Below are 22,346 nucleotides of genomic sequence, written 5' to 3'. Positions count from 1 at the left end.
TTCTTTCTGTCCAAAAAGTCGAAACCAGCTTTCCACATTGCCAGTACACCTCTGTAGTCTACCGCTAAAAGTCTTGATAGCAAGTAATAATAAGTTGGTTTCAATACCTGAAGAAATTGGACAGCTCAGACAGCTGACAGAGCTTGTGAGTATGCAGTTGCTTTTTAACTATTACTACTCTGTCCTGAATTTGTAAGTGATGTGTTTAATAGGTTCAGACGTGCCTCAGAAGAAATAACTTCTTTTAAACTGATCAAAATAATGCAGTAACTAGGATGCTGTCTGGGCATGTACAAGGTCAACATCCTGTTTCTCATTCTGCTGAGAACTTTGTGATTCTAAACCAGTCACTTGCATGCAGTCGTAAGTTACTTACATCTGCCCTTAGCCTAAGGAGGATTTATGTCTCCTATAGTATCTCCAACTATGCTTTGACTTTGGATAGAGTTTGAAATACTCTGACGTCTTAAAAAAAAATTATATGAGGGAGAGATGCCTTGCACTGGAGAGCAAATGATCCATGTCAATTTAACTAAAAGTCTTCCTTAATTTTTAAAGGAAGGCTGGATGGAATTAGAGCTCTTCATGCATTTGTTTCTGGCATAAAGCTTTTATGTAGCAAGTTGTGCTCTCTCAGATAATATGGAATAACTTGAATGTGATAACTTAAAATAGCCCTCTACATCTGAATGCTTAAATCTTTGTAAAACTTTTATTTCCCCATGTATTTAAAATGAGAATAATGCTTCATATCAGCAATGAGATTAAGGAATATAGAGATCTGACATGTTATGTAAATAGTTGTCTTTTTCAGTCCTTAAATAAAGTGCTACATATTTTACTTAACAGAAGGCTACCAGTCAGTGATAACTCATTCTTTACTCTTGTTTTCTAGGATGTGAGCTGTAATGAAATACAGACAATACCTCCACAGATTGGAAATCTGGAATCCTTGCGGGACCTAAATGTCAGAAGAAATAATTTGGTGCGTTTACCTGAAGGTGAGATAAAGACTGTCAGTTGTAACAGCAGAAACCTAAAGCACTTCTGTATTTTCGATGCGGTTTTCTTCCCGTGGGAGCTAGAAGCAGCATGTTTAATTATTTTGTAAAACACACAGTTTTATACTTTTGATTTTTTTAATACTTTTTTTAATCTGCTGAATTCTGTGTTTATTTTCTGTCTCCAGAGCTTGCTGAGTTGCCTTTGATCCGATTAGATTTCTCCTGCAATAAGATAACAACAATACCAGTTTGTTATAGGAACCTCAGACATCTGCAGACCATCATGTTGGAGAACAATCCTCTCCAGTCACCCCCTGCACAGGTAAACCGCAGCTAGGAATCCAGATGGACTAGTTCATCTATAAAGAGCAGAACAAAGCTGGATGCTGAAGAATTATATTATGAGCTTTATTTAAGAACAAGAGGACTTCAAATAAATTGTATTAACTAATAGTGTTAAATACGCAGCACAGCTTGAGAAGTCCCTTTTCTTCTTTTACTTTACTGTATTAGTAGTCTCATTGATGGGATATTACTAAGAATTCCCCTGTTAGCATTGTACTACTGTTAATGTTAGCAGAACACTTCTGCTTTTGGTGTAAGAGAGAGGAAGCTCTGTTAAGCAAGACTGATTTTGTGCCACTCAAATGTCAAAATTTTGACTGAGGCCTCAGTGCTGCTGTGTGCTGGTTCACTTTGCAGCGCAGTGCTCAAATTAGCCTTTGAGCTAGAAGCTGCAATATGGTTAGTGACTAATTTGATTTTTTTAATGTGGTATATAAGCCCCTGAGTATTACAGGTTCTACTGTGAGCTGCTGCTTCTGAGTCAGGAGGGCACTTGCTAAGACCTGTAGGAAGTAGGTTTTTGCCTCCCTTTTGAAAGCAAAACCAGCTGTTACTGGCTTCATTCACTTTAAATTTGAGCTTGCTTTGGCAGACTGCTACTGCCATTCAGAGCTGGGCATGGGTGCGATGCGCCGTTCTAATGCCAAGGATATAAATTCTAGTACTTGTAAATACTCATGTGTTGTTTGCGTGTTGAAATTTCAGCATCCAGCTGACACAGTTGCATGCAGACCAGATGTACTTGGAGGGTAGCTTCCATTTGTCTGTCGTGTGCATCCTGTCATGCTCCACTGTAGCTGTTTCTCTAAAATGCAGTGAGATTAGAAGAAAAGATATGTTGGTTGATGTAAATGTGCTCATTTATTCTTCTCAACTACAGGTTAAATGCCTGTAGAGTACTTTGAAAATGTATTGTCAGATTATACCTATGTAATTTATTTCTTTTTTTTTTTCTTTTTTTAGATATGTATAAAAGGAAAAATCCACATATTTAAATACCTGAACATAGAAGCATGCAAGATAGCTCCAGACTTGCCTGATTATGATAGGAGACCCATGGGATTTGGATCTTGGTAAGTCTGGCACAATCCAAGTTCTTAGTTTTGACATTCAGGAAAAATTTTTCAGTTGCCTTGAGTTTTTAAAGAAACTAGAGCCAAGGATCATTCTTCAGTAAGTGCATTGATGGATGTGGCTTTGAGGAATGTAATTTATATTATCTCATGGTGCACTTTAGGAATTGGTGCATGCTCTTGTGTTGTTAACACGTGTTCAGTTTACAAGATCTTAATATTTTCCACATACTTCCTGAAGTACATCCCTGCTGTGATTTTGAGCCTTTTGTACAGAATTTTATAACTGCTGTGCTCAAACCACAGGTGTAAATGCTGATCTCCACCCTATTAGTATACTGCTATTTTTGGCAAGCTTTCACTTGGCACTGTTGCTTAGCATTGTAACACAAATGTTGGAACAGTCAGTTGTATCTGCTGCTAGATTAAGATGTCTAGAGAAAAGCAGGAGTTAAGATTTATTTCTGTTATATAGAAGAAAGGGAGTCAGTGAAGTATGAAACTAAATATATAGAAAAATTTCATCTTGGAAGGTGGTAATAAGGTGTGGAGGAGTGAGTTGCCTGGAAAGGATGTACTGCTGTTTTAGCAGCAATAAAACAGAAATCAGAGCACATTACAATAAATCATGAGACAGATTTGTGAAGAGGGATTTGCACAAGGGACTGACGAGTGATTCCTCATCAGCGCAGAGTATCTTAAATTATTAATTTTTTAGGTGAGGTCAACATATAAGCATTTTGAGTGTTACTCAGTTTCCTAGAGTATAAGCTGTTGCAGATGTTTTCTGCATAATACTGAGGATTCTGCCATGTTATTAAACCATGGTATTTTATCTAAATGATAAAGTGTCATGATCTGTTTATCTCTAGCATAGTTTGTGTATTTTTTAAGAGAAATTCTAAAAATATCAGTGGACTATGTGGTTACTGATTTATTGTTGTTTTCAGTTGTATATTACTATGGAAATTTTCATTAATTGCTTTTGTGCAATTAGAAGAATTAATGTATTACAATCATAACTTGGAATTATGAATGTAAAAACAAGTGCAGAGCTATTTGCATATGCTTTCTTTGGATTTGCCTCCAGATTTAAGCATATGAAATGAGTTTCAGCTGGCATTCCTTTAGCTGTATTTCCATCCCCAATAGGATATAAGAGTTGGTGGTAGAATTATTTGTCATTACCATGCTGTTCAGGGCATTTAGTTTTACAGGGGATTATTCCTGTCTTCATGTACCTACTCTCAACTGTCCACGGTTAAGAGTATATATTAGGAGGCAACAGTAGAATGATCTAGTGGAAGAGAGGATCTCAAATTACTATATTCTTCTGGAACTTGGGGTGAGAGAAATAAAAGCATTCTACTACAATATAGTTAATATTTCCAGGCAAGTCATAAGAGCTTTATGTTTGTTCTCTTCAAAGGTGGCCAATAGAACAAAGGTATCAGTCTGTACACCTAGACTTTGTTGCTGTTTTTATCTGATAAGCTAGGTGAAATACCATGGATATGAAGGTTAAGGATCTGAAACTGAGTGGTTGAGATTTTTAAAAGTTTAAGAAAGTTTGAGTCATACTGTCAGATCTCTCTTCATCAAACATTGTTTAATAACAAAGTTGTTAATACTGCTAATAAAACAAGATGCTCTGAAACATTAGGGTAGAAAGTGGGATTTCAAAGTCGTAGTGCAGCTGATTATCAAACTGTTTTACCAGAGTGAAATCTTGTATGTTACAGTCCTTTTCTAAACAAGATATATGAAATTTGTGTTGCAGCAAGTTTCTATCTGCTGCAGCCAGTCCCTCATTTGTAAGATTGAAGTTCAGAGCAGCTCAGGCTGGTGCTGGAATGAATGTGATTGAGAGGAGGCAGAACTGTCCAAGCTGTGTAGCAGTTCTTTTGGCACTGTGGCAGACTGGTACAGGCTGGAGTTAGAAGGTTTAAAATGTGAAGTACTCACGCATGAACCAGTGTCTTGGATATTCTGGGACTTGGAGAACTGTTCTTTCTTAAAAATACATGTTTTAATGTGGCTTTGGAGTGGTGTCTTTGAAGTGTTGGCAAGTATTGTCTTTGGCTGTTGGCTTTACCAGGCATTTAGCTTCTCATGCTTTGATTTCAAGCCTTACATGGCCTTCTTACATAGCCTTCTGGATTACTTGCCCCAAAATGCTCTGATCTGTCCAAATGCTTAGTCATTGTTCCTTGTAGCTTGTTGGTCAGAGAGGAATAAAAATCATAAGTCTCAACTGATTTCAGGATGGCTGCGGTATGATTATAAACATGTAAAGTGTGCAGCATTGAGTGTGCAGCTGTTTTTAGATGTGAAAGTTAGAGAGACAGCAGCTTTCATGTTAAAAAGGAAGAAAGTCCTAGGAACAGCGATTATGAATTCTTGAGCTTCCTGGTAGCCCTCACTGTTAGATGTAGAGCTTTTCAAAATCTCTAATTGAAAAGGAAGGCTAAAAGAAGAAAATTTGTATCAAAATACTTTCTCATTTTTGAAATGTAGCCAAATAGTCATTTTGATGCTCTTCAATTTGCAGTGATTGTTCAACCTTACAACAGGGTACTTGGGAGATTCTGAAAATATTGATGTATTTATAATGGAATTACACTGCAGATGGATTTTTCTTTTCTCTGACCCATGTTTTAAAGACACTATTTAAGTACTGACAACTGTTCACATAAATATAGTTCAGTTGTCAGTTATTCAAGTAAATATTTCTTTAACTGCATGGGTGATTTTATGGTCATTCTTTTTGCTTCCCCACACAAAAGAAGGAAGTTGTTTTTTCTTTCCCCCTTCTTCTTTATAGGGGTTTATTATGCAAATGAGCTTTCTGTTCAAATACAGGGCCACAAAAGTGAACTCTTTTTATTTAAACAAAACTCCATGCCTATACAGGTTTGGTTTTTGGTGTATATCAGCATAGAAGTAGATGTATAGCTTAACTTTGTCATCCCTCCTCTTACTTTTTTGCTATTTTATGTTTATTTGAAAATTAAAATAGCTCAGGATAATCGTCTGTTGCTATTATACAAAGTCCCATGCACACATACAATACTGCATTAATAATAATAACAACAACAGTATGAATCAGTAATGATTCATTTGAAAATAAGTGTTTCCTGAAAGAGGAATTTCAGAGGGAGCGACAACTGGAGAGCAATAACGGAGAGAAAATGACCTGCAATTTAGTTATGACGGGGTGAAGCAATTAGCTTCCTGAAATTTGTTCTTCCTTGTGTATTGTATAGTAATTATTGCTGCAGCTCTCCCTGAGGCATCCAGTGCCAGTAGGACAGTTGAGCCATTGTGAAATGCCATCTGCAGTGGATCAGACAAGTCCCATTGTCTCTTTTACTGTAGCTATCTGCAGCAGTTGCCAGACTTGACATCTGTGATGGCTGTACTGATGAATTAAGTAGTTTCTAAGCCCAGAAGTTGAGAACTGCATGGCTGTTTGGTTATGTGTATTGTTACACTAGACACATGTCTGATGCCTTTGTCTAGTCAAAGTCAGGCTCTGTGGATGAAAACTGCACTTCTATATTATATTACAAAGCATCTGAAATACTGTTGAGATTGGTACAGTTTCTTAGGTCGGTTATTATGATACAGGAGATAATTATGTAATGCATTCTGTGCACTTTTGTGTAGGAGTAGTATGTTCTGAATTTTTAGTAATTTTGCATGTAATTTAATTTTTGGTAATTTATACTTTTGAAAAAGTTTGTGGGACAGTGTTTTATCAGTGAAAACATGAAAAAATAAAAACTTGAGTTGTTAAATAAGTGAAATAAGATGCCACTTTGAAGTTTTCTTTGTCATAATTTCTGCTTGGGAAATGCTTAAAGTATGGATCTCTTGGATCAGATTAGCTCTTAAAACACTAGGCAGTGGCAGGTGGACAAGTCTGAAGTACGTTTGCAGCTGTGAGTACGTGCCCTCTTGTTCTAAGTGGCAAATGTGCTATGATGCTTTCTAATATGCTGAGCTTCTGAACAAGCTGCAACTGCTTCGTAGCTCATTCTGCTTTGATTCTGCAGTAGCTGAGTTTTTAGTGGTGTTTATATTATAGTAACCAAAACTGTGTGTTTAACAGCCATGAGGAACTCTATTCCGGTCGTCCATATGGAGCACTTGATTCTGGCTTCAATAGTGTGGACAGCGGAGACAAAAGATGGTCAGGGAATGAAGTAAGTTGCAGCTTTATTTTTGTCTGGTGCAGTATTGTATAGGAAAGAAAACTGTTAAGTATACATATGGAAGCATATTCAATATGTAACGTATATGCTAGTGTGCAGGTGCCCTTGAGCCAAAAATATTTGTTGTTTTATTGGAGAAAAACAAGTGTAATTTTATATGGGACAAAGTTGGAAATAATAAGAGAAATGTATAAAACACTGCATGACAGATTAATTTACTGGGGTACAAAACATGAGAAAAATGGGTGGCCTCATTTTAAAAAAGCTTATAACTGTATCATATTACAATGTTGAGTCAACTACAATTACTTATGAGGAGTTGTTTCAATAAAATAAATCTGAACATGAAAATCAAGCTTCCAAAATCAGATGGAAATTTTTTCTTCTTTCTTTGAAGCTTGTTTCAAATGTTACAATCCGTTTGCCATTTAGAAGCAGGAAAATGGCGTCTTTTAGCAAGGCGACTGTCAATTACTTTTCCCAGAGAAAAGCTCCCTTTTTCTCCTGAGACAACTAGAAAAGGCAGTAGCCAAGACCTTAAGAGCTTCAGTGAGATATACTCTGTACAGCTGCTTGCACTCCTAGCTTGGTTTTTGAGAGGGTTCTAGGAGTTTCCATCCTGCAACGTTTTCAGACACTTACAGATGCAAAAAAACAACCACAAACAAACAAAAAAAACACCAAGCCAAAAAAAACACAACTCCATAGGCAAGCTGTTTGTATTTTTGGATTTTTTGGGGTTGTTTTGGTGGCTTTTTTTTATTTTGGTTGGGGTTTGGGGGGGGGGGGGGGGGGGGGGGGGGATGTTTGGGTTTCTTTGTTTGTTTGGGGTTTTTTAAGAAAATTTAAATATGTGGTTGAAAAACCCCTTGCACTACAGCTGTATTTTGTAGGTGCCATTCAGGACAGTTGAAGTAAAAACGCAAATTGAGAAGTAACAGTTGCAAGATGATGTTTCTGAAGAAAAGTGTTTCTTGACTTCACTGTTTGTTTTCTGAAGCCAACAGATGAATTCTCGGATCTCCCTTTGCGTGTGGCAGAGATCACTAAAGAACAGAGGCTGCGAAGAGAAAGTCAGTATCAAGAAAACCGAGGCAGCACAGTTGTCACTAATGGTGGAGGTAAATAGTGATTTTGGTTGACACTATTTATTGTCATCATTATGAAAGCTCCAGGATATTTGCTATAAATAGTAGGTTGTCTAAAGAGGAAAAAAATTAAAAAATCCAGGTGTAATTTTATACAACCACTGCTGTGTAAACAGAAAAACACTTGTATTAAGGTTGCTATGAGGCAAAATCAAATAGAATCAGAATTAGGATTGTGTCAGCTTCTGCTTATGTGCTGTGTAAAGTCTCCAATTGCTTCGGACAGTGTTTTGGAATGGAGTTTTGCTGCTTGAGCTACTGGGGAAAATTTACAGTAGGAGTAAATTGTCAGGGCTTCACGCTGACTGCTGTCGGAAGGGGGTCAGCAATTTTGTCAGGGAATGCCAAATTTCCAAGTAGCAAAAGTGCCTCATTCAGGTCTCAGGTTTTAATCCAAGCACACAAGGCATCTGTGGGGGACTGGTATTTCTTAGTGATGTTGCTTTTTTGCACTTTCTCAATTGGTTGCTCTGCAGTCTTACAGTAGCACACTCATATTTGTTAAAGAGGTGACAGCACTTTACATGTTTCTTGATCTCTGCAGTCCTTCTCCCTTTTAACTTCCAATAATCTGCTGCTACCACTGTCTTGTTTTGATTATATGTCTCAGTTTTAGCATTCTTCCAGGTTTTGGTGTTTGTTTGGTTTTTTTTTGGGGGGGGGAGGGGGATGTTCCCAGTAATTCCGTCTTCTCTATTTTCCTGCACTACTTATTGTTAGATCTCATCCCATATATCTTGATTAATTTTATTTCTTTCTTAGCTGCTCCCTGCTTTCCATTTCCCCTAATGGTTACAATTCATATTCCCTCTATGAGTGGCACTCTTCCCAACTACTTTTAATCTTCTGTGCCCAACTCCCATTTTTTCTTCTCTCTTCTCCTCCTCGTCGTCTTTTGCCATCTTCTTTTCTTGGTCTTACTCTTCTCCACAGTACTTTGGGGTTTTGCCATCTGCTAGAAATACCTGCATTATTTTAGTTGACTCACACTCTTTCACATGATGACAGACAATAAGTACCAGTTCAAACACTTAGATTCTATCAAAGTTAGAAGAATTGAAGACATGGCATCATGAGAAGCTCTGGGCAGCCTTAACAACAGGTAGTACTGCCAGCTCTGCCTCCAAGACTAACTTTATTTTGTACACCAGGGATTTCAAAATGTCTCACTAGTCTTTTAAGATCGAGCAGGATCAGTTCATGATTAGCAGTATTTGAGAGTGGCACAAGCCATAGCCCATAGCTGTCAATGATCCAGGAGGTGCTTTCCAATTTTGTGTTTCTAACACAGACACTAGTGTCTTTCACCTTTTACTGTAGTGTTATCATTATTTAAGTTTAATAAGCAAGGCTGGAAAGAAGGCCTTTTTTGTTTTGCCTTATTTGTTGGGGATTTTTTTATGATTTGAAACTGTCATGGAGACTTAATGAAGCCAAAGTACATATGAATGCTGTTCTGGAGGGTTGTAGTAGCGGAGGAGGTGGCTTCGGCAGTAACAGTTGCTAGATTGTGTGGTGAGGCAAAGAGAAGTCTGTTTTAGACAAGCAGGAAAGGGGCGGGGGAGTAGAAAAAGAATGTGTGCAAGAGAGTTTGGAGCCAGTTTGGGGAGAGTTTTAAGAGAAAGAAAACTCTAGTACTCAGAAAGGGAGCTCATGCCTTGTGCTGCATCCCCAGCACAGTATTTTTCACCAGGGTAGTTTACTCAGTGTCAGTACTCTCAGGATCCCTGGGCAGAATGTATAAAAGCAGTGACAAGTGAAAAAATTGCCCTACATAATATCACCCACACAAGGGAAAATCAATACTAGCCAAGCTGTGCTGTTTCTTGCTCTCATTTTAGTGGATCCTAATCCCTTTTCCATTCCTCCTTTTAAAATAAAACTGTAGATGATTTTATGTTGGTTTATAAGGATTTTGTTGCTTTCTGTGTTGTCCTTCATTATTTCCACACATACTTCCTATGTTTAGTGGATTTGTATCTAGGTAACAGACACTCTGCCTTCTATGTTCTTGTTGTTGTAGTAAAATTAATAGAAGTATGTCATATCCATTCTCATTTCTGTGACAGAGATGAATTAGAACCAAGAGAAATGATTCAATGTGTACACAAATCATTGTACAGTCTTGGTGTCAGCTGGCAGATTCTGATAGATAGTTTTGGGTATTGAAAAAAAATCACTACTTACTTTACTTTTTCAGTCACTGCGAAAGTATCTGCTGCCATAAAACTACATGCTTGATACATGGTTCTCATTGCTCTTTAGAAAGCATAAATTTTCTCATTATTTCAGAATTTGATGTTTAAGAAATGTTAGTGGACTTGGCAAAGTCCAGGAGCTTTTAGGCTGAGTTTTCCCAGACAGAAGAAAAACAGTAGGGCCTTAGTTCCTGGCATTGCTTTTTTGTTGGTGTTTTTCCCCTCTCCTGTTGCTTACCTAATTGTGGGTGTTTTCTTTGTGTATGTATGTCAAGTGGAGCATGATCTCGATCAGATCGATTATATTGACAGCTGTGCCACAGAAGAGGAGGAGGAAGAGGTGAGGCAACCCAAGTGCATGGACTCAGACAGCCTCAGCTCACAATTCATGGCATATATTGACCAGCGGCGAATCTCTAATGAGGTGGTGCTTTTACTTAAATTAGTTAAATTCATATGCCCCAGGAAAGTCTCTGTGATGGTATTAATGCTTCTTGTCCTTAGAGGTTTTCTTAGGGTTGTTTGTTTGTTTGCTTTTATTTATTTAAATAATAAAATCTGGTCTGATCTGGAGGAAGAGCACAGCATTGGGCTTTGTGGAAGGTCAGAGCTGGAGTTTTAAGCTGCTCCCAAGTGCCTTTTGGGATATGTGGGATAAGTCCAATGCAGCCATACTGTTTTTCTGTCATGTGGATTGATGGAATCATAGAATGGTTTGGGTTAGTAGGGTCCTTAAAGATCATCTGGTTCCAGCCCTCCTGCCATGGGCAGTGACCCCTTCCACTAGGCTTGCTTTTTGCAAGCTTATGCTTTAGGCATATGTGAAGTAAGTGTTTTTTACAAAGGAGGGAGTGCTGTCTTCAAAAAACATGCAAGTTGATGCTTCCAGATGGTAATTTATGAGATCTAGAAAACTGTGAACATTTACTTGGTAGTACTGAATATATACTGGCTTTCTCAGGGGGAAAATGTTGATTGTTACCAGTCTAAAACATTTAATACAGGAATTTTGCAATTCCATTTATTTGGCTGTTCAAGTTGATTGTAAGTTACTTGCCAGTAAACTCAGTGTCTTGAGCATCCAGTTTAATTTTAGACTAACTTAAATATTCAGACTTTTCAGAAAGCCTACTCTTTGCAGAAAACGATTTCTTTCTCACTTTACTATTGAGGAAAGCTCTGAACCACAGATATGGATTTGGTTACGTGTATGGTCGCCTTTCTGAACAAAAACCAGCATCTGTAGTTTTAGATAAACCTGGCACAAAACTGTTTTCAGTCAGTGAAAGTATACAGGTGAATGAACAATAAGTAAAATTATTGCTAGACAGGTTCGAAAGTTCTCCAGCCAGCTTTTTAGAAATTTCTGGAAACAGCTGTGAGCAACTCTGAACACTGCCCTGCTTTCTCTCACAGACAAAAAATACAACTAATAATAATAGTAATTTTAAAAAGAAAGGGCAAACTTAGCATATACTGTCCTAATAGCAGCTGGTTTTATTGATTTCTTACTCTATCCAAATGATCTCCTGGCAGAGACAAGGGCAATGATTCCAGTAAGGTTTCTTTAGCTCAGGTCTTTTACTGCTTTTTAGCTGCACAAGAATTGGTGCATACTATAATGAAATTCACTGGAATTGCTTTAAAACTCTATGAATTGCCAAAACTGGGAAGTGCCTTTGTTCTAGTTGTAGCAGCCCCTGCTGTGAAACACATAGAGAAAACTGTTCCCTGTAAGTCATTTGGATGGTACATTTCTGGAGACTGTCCTCAGAAATCTAACCAATAGGAACATTGGTTCATGTAGGAGTTTGGTCCCCAGTTTGCCCACTTTATATTACTGTTTGCTGTGTTCAGAATCCGTGACAGAGATTTGAGAGGCGCATGCATTTTGCAAATCTCATAAATCCAGTATCAGATCACGAAAGCTGATGTCATTTGAAGCATAGACATAAAAGCAAAACTCGGAAAAAAGCAACCATTGGCAATGCAACCCAAGGACTCCTTGCTGTGGATAGGGAAAAGGCATTGTTAATATCAAAAAGCTGGCCATATTTTTTCATAAAAATTTAATTGTTTGCTTTTAACTGAAGTCATTTCTCTTAGACAATCCAAAATACTACTTAGGAAAACAAGCTGTATGCAATATAACAACATGCGTACAAGAAGCATGACTGGAAATTGGCAAGCTAATGTTGAAGAGTTTCCATTTTCCTACATTAATGGGTATCAGCAGACGTTTTAAGATAAAATTCCCAATGGGTTAAATGATTTCATAGCTCAGATGAAGCCTGATGTGTTCTCACTCTTCCCATGTTTTGCTTTCTTAGTCCCTCTGTGATGTGTGTTTAGGGCATCCTAAAAGACCATCAGCTATTGTATCCTGTATTTCTGAGAATCCAGACTGCATTGCTGTACACTGGGATATATGTTTTTTTGGCTTAATGCTACATTTCTTCTAAGTGACATGAATTATTTTCTACCTACATGTACTTTTCTTCACAATTCTTAATAGTGTAGGTTTTTAAACTCTTGAATTTATTTAAAAGCATTTAAATTGGAGGAAAAAATAAAAGTGAGCTTGCCTAGCTGGAAATGAACGTCCCTGAGTTGTGATTTGTGGCTCTTTGTCAAGTATTTTGAATACAAGTAATTACAGATGTTGCTGTACAAAGAGTTTCTTTGACATTAATGTACAGTTTTCTGAACAACTTGCTAACTTAGTCTTTGTTATTTTGCTTAGGGCTCACCAGTAAAGCCTGTATCCATCAGAGAATTTCAGAGAACAGAGGATACAAGACGATACTTACATCAAAACAGGTAAGAATATGTGGTAACAGTAATTCTATCCAGAGTTTTATGATGAATGCAGAGTGCATATTTACTGAATGTGTTTTAAAAATGGCACTGTTGTCTGATGCTTCACCAGAAACATGCGTTGCACTTGACTTGTAAATTATCGCTCCAGATTAGGAATTTGTATTCTAATAATGGCAGTGACCAAAAGGCACGGCTGTTCTAGACCAGTGCTCAGCTTTGAATCAGTTGGTTAAAGAAGTCTGCCATGTTAAAGTGTATACTTTTAAACTGATTTAGTATCTGCATTTCATGATTTAATTTGTGCTTCAGTTAAATAGCTGACTTTGATTAAATAGCTGACTATATTATATAAAGGACAGAAGGGATAAACAAACTTGTATTGCAGGTTTAGGGGAAGCACAAAGAGAGTTACTATGGAGCATCCGATGTGCTACCTGGTTGACTCTAGGTAGCTGTAGTACTGTAGGGGTTTAATTTAATTTAGAATGTGCTTTTATGTGTCATAATCATGAGCTTACGTCAGGGGAAGAAGGGATAGGATGGGAGTCAATGCTGAAAACAGGTTGTTTAGTTTAATAAAGCAGACTTTTTGAATGATGTTCACACTCTAGTGACTATTGGCTTATTGGAAGGAATGCTTATCTGTAAAAACTGGTGAGAGTTGAACAGAGTATAAGTGAGGTGATTGGGTTTGATAAAAGACATTTGGGTGTCTAGTTAAGAGAACAGAAGATAAGTGAATGTTTAGCTTCTTACTAATGGAGCTTGAATAAAAATTGTTGGAACCCTTCATATTTCAGTATTCTGTGGGGTGAATGTGAATGTGCAAAGACACAGCAGAACGCCAGCTCAGTTGTACTAGGAATGTTAGGAACTGCTAGCTATAATTATGTCATTACTTATGCTGACAGTGGAAATTAATTTTTAATGGCATACTAAAATGGCATTGAAAGAGAAAATAAAATCAAGAATAGTGTGTGCATTTTTCCAGAGTCATGGCAACATTTTAATAAGCATTTTGAAATGTCAGCAGATGTGCAGGTAAGGTAGCTGTCTTGATTCAGAGGAGGGTAACTCCTTCAGCATATATCAGCATTCCTTATCCTGTAGTGTCTACAGGTAAGGCATAAAATAATGCAGCAGTCTGATATGTCCTCCCCAAATAAAGTGAGTGCTCTTGGTTTGAAAGACTGATTTTGTTGCTTGTTTGTTTATTTACATTCTTATTTGTACATTTGTGGTCAACATGGAAATATTTAGACTTTACAAACACTGGATTCTATGATGCATCTGAAGTAAAAGAAGGCTCATTAGCTTGGAGAGAGCTGATGTTTACATAGACGTATTTTAAAGATAAAGGAAATTGTGCTTCAGGATGGTATCCAGTGTTTTCAAAATTTAACTTAAGGGTGGCAGCAGATCTTCATGCAGAAGCAGTTAATGTACGATCTAGATGAATTGTAGTTTATTCATATTATGCTGCAGCAGAGTGAAATTCTTAACAAGGGACTAAAAACAGATCATACTGTTAATGCCTTCAAAACAGTGTAAAAACAGCCATATGACAATGAGTAATTTTTTGTATTTTAAGCTTGTATTAGACAAATATTTCATTTGTGGCCACCACAAGCTGTAAACTGCATCCACAATAATTCTGTACAAATGCCTTGGCAGGCGGCCTCTTTGTTTTTCCTTCAGCATGCTGAAGCCATTAAAACTCTAAGAGTTGGATGTAAGGCAGACTCCATCTCAAGAGTACTTACATTAGTTTATTCAACTCAGTAACTACAGTTTGTGTCTCTAGACAGACTGTGGTGCATTCCTGATGCAACAAAGCTCTGTGTACTCTGCTCTGAATACGTTTCTTGGCACTCAGTTGAATCCAGTCCTGTCCATTTGAAACAGCACAGTTGATGGATTTGTCATGTGAATCAGTGCTAATTTAAGTAACAGAGGAGACCTGTAGCATATGGGTCTTCCACATCTCTTAAGATTCTCCATGCAGAATAGGTAATAAGTCTACACATAGGCTGCAGGACTGACATTTTTTGGAAATTGGCGAATGTGTCTCTGTTCCACAGTTGCCCCAGGAGTGAAGGTTGCAGTGTTGAGGCTGTCAAGAGTAAGCTACTAGATTTCCATCAACTTTCTAGGCAGCAACGTGGCAGGGAACGTGCTGTAGACTGTGGGCCTTGGGAATTGTTGCAGTGCTAGCAACTGCCTTCTAGTAAAAAAATGACTGCAAGTTTTCTCTTATTGTTGATATGATGGATAACACAGATCAGTTATTGTTTACCTTGTGACTTTGATGGGTTGATTCACAGTTAGGAAGTCAGTACTTGATTGATAAAGTGAGCAGGTTCTGAAAATATCAGAGGGTGCTAATGTTTAAAACTGTTCTTTTCAGAGCACAAAAAGGCCTACAATAACCAGAATATAGTCTTAAAAGAGAGATTCTATCTTTGTGTATTTTGAAATCACTGTTAATTAAGCAAGGTGTGTTTATTTAATTATGAGCTGCAGTGACTGTGATCTGACTACATATAACAACATGATTTCTTTAGTCATCCTCAGCTTTGTTGTTACCTGAAGCTAATTGTCTAGGCCATTACTCTTGGAAAAACTGTAATCTAGAAAATCTATTTGGAAAGATGTAATCTAGAGAGAAATTAACCTGATAGTTTATAAGCATTAGTGGCTGATCCCCCTTCCACTGGTGCTTACCTGCAGGGATACTGATAAATTACAAAGACCTGAAACTCTAAATTTGATGCAGGACAGAGAGCATCACCAAGTACTAAGGAGTCGTGGGGACAGGACAGAGAGGTAGGGAAAAGCAACACATAGTTTCTACTGACTAATTTTATTCCACGCATACATCCCCTCTCCCCCCAGTAACTGCAGTAGCCTGTTGGTCCTCTAAACAAGGATCGTCTGAAAAGGTCCTGGATTGGTTACTTAATCAGCTCATAGATAATCAGTATGAAGAACTGAAATATCTCTGTGTAATAGGCCAAACGTACAATCCAGTTGGTATGCCTTTAGCTATAGAAAAGTACCAGAGGAGAGCTAGAAATGACTGCTCAAAATCTGTCATGCACAGTGAGTTAAATTGTTATCACAGCAGTTGGTTTAACAGCTTTGCTTACTAAACAGTTACTCTTCTGATTTGATGAGATACTTGTGTGTCGCTGACAACTCATGTATGAAAATTTGTTTAGATTTAAGGTAAAAATTATACTTACTCTGTTTTTCCATTTGTCAGACCCCCAGCTGATTCATCTTACTTTCTATCAAGTCACCACAGTCAGGTAACACATTGAACTCTACCTACTATTTTATTCTTTTGGATGAGTTTGATGCAAAACCAGACTCATGTTAGCCATAAGACATGGACTGTTTCTCCATCTGTTTTACCCTATGTAGCTCTGTCTTTACAGCATGGTGCACTGTTTTGTTCCAGGTGCCTAACACAGATCCTGAGCTGCACCGCAGGCACATAGAGCATACCCGTCGGGAGGCTCAGCTAGCGGCGCTTCAGTATGAGGAGGAGAGGATGAGAACAAAACAGATTCAGAGAGAAGCTGTCCTTGACTTTGTTAAGGTACCTCCTTTTAGTATCTACTTGATACTTTATCATTTCCGAATCCCTGAATGAAAATTAATTGCCAAGATCATAATACTTGTACATTACACTCTTGAGCATGCATGCCATTTATAAAGAAAATGGCGAAATAGTGCTTAAGTCCATTTAGTGTTGGTGCTGTAGCTTAACATAGACAGGACTAGAACTGGAGAGGAAGACAGAAGAGATCTGCCCACACACAGTTTTTGCAAAGAACTGTATTTTTACATAGTCCACCTCATTCTCTCAATTTTTCATTCATATAGAAGTGACAGGGTTGGTAAAAGAAAAAAGGGGTCTTTATTGGAGAAGGCATGGAGGCCATTTAATTTGGAAGACAAATTGGGCAGAAAGAAAGCGATCATACCCACAAGATGACGTTGGCTGATCTATTTTGATGCTTTATGGTGTGTAAGTTAGTTACTTCCAGGTAAAGCACAGGTGCAAATTTATGGTATGTCAGATCCTCCATGGGTGCTGTATCTTTGCATTCTCTTTCACTGTAGTCAGTATGAAGTACTCTGCTGCTCAACATGCAAATTTCTTTATATGTTAGTTAAATTTATTTTACTGTTTACTGGTCTGGTGACCTCCCCAACTCTCGCTATTACAAATCTAGCATTTTGGGCTTAGGGTGGTCTGCAGAGAGGAAAAGAATGTTTTATTGCATTTATGTAATGTGTAAATTTAGTTTAGAAAAAGGTTTTTAGCTGCTGGAAATTAGGCTTTTCATTGACACCAACTAAGCTCAGGCCTCTGGCAATAGTTTTTATAAAAGCTGTTTTTTATCAAAGATTCAGCTCAGGCTTTCAGTTAAAGGCATTAAATGTTTAGAATGCTTTTTGTTCATTGATGAGCCTTTTTGGGGTTTTTGGTTTTGATTAGCTTTTTTTTTCTTCTGTTGTCTTTGTTATGCATGAGCACTTTATTCCCAGCAGTTAAATTCTTCCCTTGGGTTATATTTTGGATTTATTATACATCTTTAATATGCAGAAGCAACTTTAATTTTGTTTGTTTTCACATGGAATAAAGGCTGGTTTTTTACTGATTGTATCAGTGAAGCTTCAGCTCAGTGGAAACCTGCAATTTTCCCAGTGCATATTTAAAAACTAAGACTTGTTTTTAAAACACTTCTAAATTACACTGTTTTGTTCTGAGCTTTTGTTTCTCTGTCACATTCTTTTAAATTGTCATTCATTTTTCCTTTTTCTATATAGCAAAAGGCATCCTTAAGTCCTCAGAAGCAAAGTCCCCTGGACAGTGAGGTAAGAGTCCAATAGGAGTACTACAAGGGACATCAGCACCTCAATTCTTAGCACTCTCCGTCAGAGGTATTTTTCTGATGATGGAGAACTCTTCAGGGCTGGGTTATAGCAGTTCTTTTGACACTTCATGTTAATCCTTGGAATGTTTTTTTTTTGCTTATGGGACCATCCTAGTATTTGCTTTTGTTCGTGTAAATGCCTGTCCAAGTGTGTTGTTTTATTGTTTCTTGCATGTTTTCTGTGTCACATTTCTTATTTCATTTAAAGTTGCTCCTTGCGAGCCCTACAGTTTACTTTCTAATGGGAGTATTGAGACAAGTTACTGTGTTGTAGTCATCCTTCATTGATCAGTTTTCTCGCAGTTTCCTGCCATTAGATCAACAGTTATGCCAAAAAGTTTAAGCATTAGAATTTTGAGGGCTGTCAGAAAAATAAATAAAATTTTTTAAAGTTTTATTCTTGTGTAGTTTCACAATCAAAACCAGTAAGTCAGTGGGGAGCACAAATCATACAAGGCTCAGCCTTCTAGAGCTGAGCCAATAACATCTGTTCACTCTCTCCATAAGATTTCTACATGTTCCACTGCTTGCCATCCCCACTTTCCTCCAGAGGACAGTAATTCACTTGGCAGTGTTAATCAGATCAAAACTTTTAATAATATAATGAGTATAAATACTTCTTCAGCAGCATTTTCGAACTAAGTAGTTAGAAAATTACCGAAACATGGGGTAATTGAAATAGTTTTTGCTCCTTTGCCTTCTTAATGTTCTTCTGTTCTTAATTTATTCTTTTAAAGGGTCCTTTGTTCTACCACAGTAAGAACTGTGAATATGTATTAGCTATATTTACTTGAGACAACACAGAAAGCAGAGTAATTGATTCCTTAAGTAATACGAATACACTGTAATTCCTGGTTATGTGGCTGTATATTACTGCAGAGTTACATATACTTTATGGATTTTAAAAAAGCCTCACAATGCTATAAACAAGCAGTACATGTTCCAAAATGTCTGTCTGTTCACATACCATGTGTTTCTGACATTCTGTGTGTTTCTGACATTACTCCATCTCTCCCAACTCCCAGTGTCCTTTTCCATCCAGAAGGTCTCAGCATACTGATGATAGTGCCTTGTTAGTGGTAAGATCCTGCACGTAATGGCCTTTTTATGTGTCAGATTCTAGAGCATAGAAATAACAACATGTTATGATTTTCTCAGACAAACTATTTTAGAGCTAATCTAAATAGCATAAAACATGACCATCTTCTTGAAAAGTAGCTTAGCTGTGAACTTTAATATTATATTGATACTTGTACTGGGAGCCATTTTTTAGTAATATAGTGATGATGTCCCACAAAATAATTAAAACTTACCTTTTGCTGACAGCAGAAGAAAATTACTGATAGAACAGTAATAAAGAACAGCTTCTACAATTAAAAATTAGCCTCTAGTCGTTCTGGTTTGATTTCTTCTCCATTCAGCTTGCTTCCCCATTGATGCGCTCTGCAGTATCAAGTAAGCAATTTTAATGCTTCAGGCACAGCCTTCTACTTTAACTCGTCGGCATCCTGCACACAGTGGTTAGAAATACTCAGTATCTTGGCAAGGAAAAACTGCTTTACATATGCTACAAATCATGAAATATTCCCCAAATCTTTTTACTGTGTATTGATTGAGACGTCTTAAAAATAATCTATTATGGACACTTAGAAAAAATAAAAGTATTTATGTACCTAATTCATGTTTTATGCTATTTCTCCCTTTATGGCATCTTAGCAATGTAGCATAATAAAGAATATAATTAATGCCATAATCCATGTCTATAAAAGAAAAATACACCTGATTTGCCTGCTGTTGCATGACTGCATGCCTGGGATTTATTTTCTTCATTCACATGCTTCCATTATCAGCCTAAATTTTCTTTAGGCAGTGGTTTCAGTTAGGGTATCTTTCTCTAGAACACGTTGCTCAAGATATTTACTATCTCTTTATTCAGACGTTGTTTTCCTGCTTTAAAACAATCAGCACTGTGCGAGAAAGAAAGCAAGCAAGTTTGTAATATTAGAGAGAGATGTAGTGATCATGCATGTGCCTGTTGAGAGAAATCACAATCAATTAGCGTATAAAAATGTGCTTTCATATTTAGATAATAAGAAACAGGAGAATAGCAGTGGTCTGGTTTAAGTGTTAAGAATCTGTTGTCAGTGAATTAATCTTTGGAATGTATTTTAAAGATACCTTTAGGGACTATTTGACTGTGTGACTCCATGACTTCTGTTGTAAATTAATATGTAGAATTTTACATTACATGACTTGCACTTTTCAGAAATTGATTTGAGACTGTCTTCCGTCGCTGTTTGTTTCTTTTGTATTTTAACCAAGTCACATCCTTGCACCAGGCTGGTAGGGAAAGATTGAACCAGATTTCCAAGCAGTCATTTCTCTGTTCATTTATTTTCTTTTGATTCCTTGCTCTTTTCAGCAGCACTGAACTGTAATAGTATATGAAATACTCAGTTTTCTAAACTGCTGAAGTATGATCTGCAGCTCTATTTTGCAGTGGAAATAAATACACAGTGTGTCTAATGATGACATATGCCAGGGCAGCTGTTTCTGGCAATTATTATAAACTGGAACATTAAGCCCATGCAAGCTCATGAATTTGTAGCAGTTTTGTTTCAACAAATGTGTTCTGTGTGGTAAAAACCTGTTCAAAACCAAGGAAATGTTCATTAGATTGCTTTAGGGAAAAAAAAAACAACAGTCTGTCATAAGAGTTGAAATTACTTCTGCTTTTTTCTATTCTGTTGTATTTCATTTGACTTTCTCCCTGCCCTTATGGATTTGAGATTTAGCTGGGTCTAATTTCTGAGGATATTTTTTTTCCTCCACAACGTATTTGATATCAAAGTTCTGTTCACTAATGGCAGTTTTCGGTACCCATTTTTCATTTACATAGTTTCCTCTCCGTCTTTTTCTCTCTCTCTCCATAAAGACTGCATGCAACAGTGTGAACTTTACCATACCAAACTTTAGGACATTGCAACTTGCAGATAGGTTACCTAAAAAAAAAAATTAGTTCTGCTGGTTTTTCCACTGATTGTTCTTGCTTTGTAGTGTGGGAATAACACTTCATGGCAAAAGGAGAGAATACTACACAGAAGTACAGTAAAAGATCTTTTGTTCAGCATTTCCCTTGTTACATCAGAGCTCTCCAAACTGAGCAGTTGCTTTTCTTTTCCTCCAAACAATGTTTTCAGCTTAGATGTAAGGAAAAGATTAAAAAAGTAGTAGTCTAATACATAGTTAGAATGCAAGTGAGCGTTCTTTTATTTTACCTGTTCTGTCTTCTGGTTTTATTACTGCTTTAGCAAAAAATTTTCTTACAACCAAAATTTAAGTTGTGAATTTCCTTTTTTAAATCTTACATCGTGTTTCTTCTCCTTGTTGTCTTTCATAACTAATTAAATTAAAATGTATTCACATTGCACAGGTTGCTCTGATTGTTTCCTTCTGTTTGTAAACATTTTCAGGACAGTCTGTTTGAACTCACAAAAAACTACGCATACTTTTCTATGAGTGTTAATAGTTGAGTTGTACGTTTGTTCTACATACCTGTGATTATAAGTGGATTTTGGCTTCATTGCACACTGCGGGTGCTTTCTTTTTGTTGACTGATGATAGCCAGACTAACTAAAATGTTGCTGACGAAATGTAATCACTGGTCTCTGGTGCTGTATACCTCAAAGTTTTGTATTAATCCTGTCCTGGCTGCTGGTCTCACAAGGGTAGTCCTGTTGGTTTAAATTGAGATTACTTGTTGAGATAGTATCAAGGCTTCAGACATGGCTAGTGATGTCAGCTTTGATTGCTTATGGATCTCATTTTTTCCCAAACACCTTGTTTCCTCCCATACCGTCTCTTACAAAGTGAATACTGTGGAAGGAAAAATAGCCCAAAACATCGTCTCAAACTGCTGCACAATTTCTCTGTTGTGAAGCCTATGACATACTTGATAAGCATCAGGCAGCTGGTGTGACCTCTTCCTTTCATAACCTTTGTGTCATTGCTGCCTTGTGCTCTGTTTTCTTGTTGTGGTCTCAAACATTGCCTGAGGCCATCATGTTGCTGTTAGCACATGGGATTTCTGAAACACTTTAAGACTTTTAGGCACCAGTGTGTTACAAATAATAATGGTATGGGTAAAGTAAGCAGGACTTGAGTTATGGTAACTTCTACCCTGGAGTTTTCTCTTAGACCACTGGCATCCATTTGTGTTTTCAGAAGTTTAACAATCAAATTCTCTTAAAATACCCTTACTTGGTTTGAGCAGAGTTCTGGTTGGGCTCTGCTTTGACAGTCCCTGTATCTACAGTTGTTTCTGGCACAGGGAGATTTCTCTGACTTCAGTGCTAGACCTAGAGGCCAAGTGCGGCATGTGCAGTCAGGTGTTGTAAGTCTGAATTCCAACACCTTGGTTCCTTTCATATTGCAGCTGCCTTTTCTTACAGTTGTTCTTTGTCTCACTTCCTCCTTTCTTTCCTCTCTTTCCTTGCTGGCCCTGGCAGAATGGCTTTGAGCCTTTCTTTGTGTTTGAGATTGACAGTAACACCAATACCATTAAAAGAAGGCCAGGGACTCGCAAACAGGTG

The 22,346-nt window shown here is 37.3% G+C and overlaps 2 protein-coding genes across 13 annotated transcripts in view; both read left to right on the top strand.

The window, feature by feature from the left end:
- Positions 1–22,346, top strand: part of RPL35A (ribosomal protein L35a) — a 153,519-nt gene that overhangs the window by 84,333 nt on the left and 46,840 nt on the right. The gene's annotated exons all lie outside the window — the stretch shown is intronic.
- The window catches only part of LRCH3 (leucine rich repeats and calponin homology domain containing 3), a 68,648-nt gene that overhangs the window by 29,840 nt on the left and 16,462 nt on the right, over positions 1–22,346 (top strand). For 5 of the 12 annotated variants that reach the window (XM_062629003.1, XM_062628999.1, XM_062629005.1 and 2 more), the window contains exons 3-15: positions 19–145; positions 896–1,001; positions 1,190–1,326; positions 2,313–2,422; positions 6,537–6,630; positions 7,640–7,760; positions 10,261–10,409; positions 12,729–12,805; positions 16,071–16,116; positions 16,269–16,409; positions 17,648–17,695; positions 18,780–18,833; positions 22,263–22,343. In XM_062629003.1, coding sequence (XP_062484987.1) covers positions 19–145; positions 896–1,001; positions 1,190–1,326; positions 2,313–2,422; positions 6,537–6,630; positions 7,640–7,760; positions 10,261–10,409; positions 12,729–12,805; positions 16,071–16,116; positions 16,269–16,409; positions 17,648–17,695; positions 18,780–18,833; positions 22,263–22,343 — 1,291 coding nt within the window. The remainder of the gene's footprint in view (positions 1–18; positions 146–895; positions 1,002–1,189; positions 1,327–2,312; positions 2,423–6,536; positions 6,631–7,639; positions 7,761–10,260; positions 10,410–12,728; positions 12,806–16,070; positions 16,117–16,268; positions 16,410–17,647; positions 17,696–18,779; positions 18,834–22,262; positions 22,344–22,346) is intronic. The other 7 variants (XM_062629008.1, XM_062629004.1, XM_062629007.1 and 4 more) reach the window with 4 other exon arrangements.

Source organism: Pezoporus occidentalis, unplaced genomic scaffold, assembly GCF_034315485.1.
Source record: "Pezoporus occidentalis ecotype Australia unplaced genomic scaffold, CSIRO_AGI_Poc_V1 ctg327, whole genome shotgun sequence".
Classification (NCBI taxonomy): domain Eukaryota; kingdom Metazoa; phylum Chordata; class Aves; order Psittaciformes; family Psittacidae; genus Pezoporus; species Pezoporus occidentalis.
Note: the sequence above shows the minus strand (reverse complement) of the source record. Positions and strands in the feature narration are given on the sequence as shown.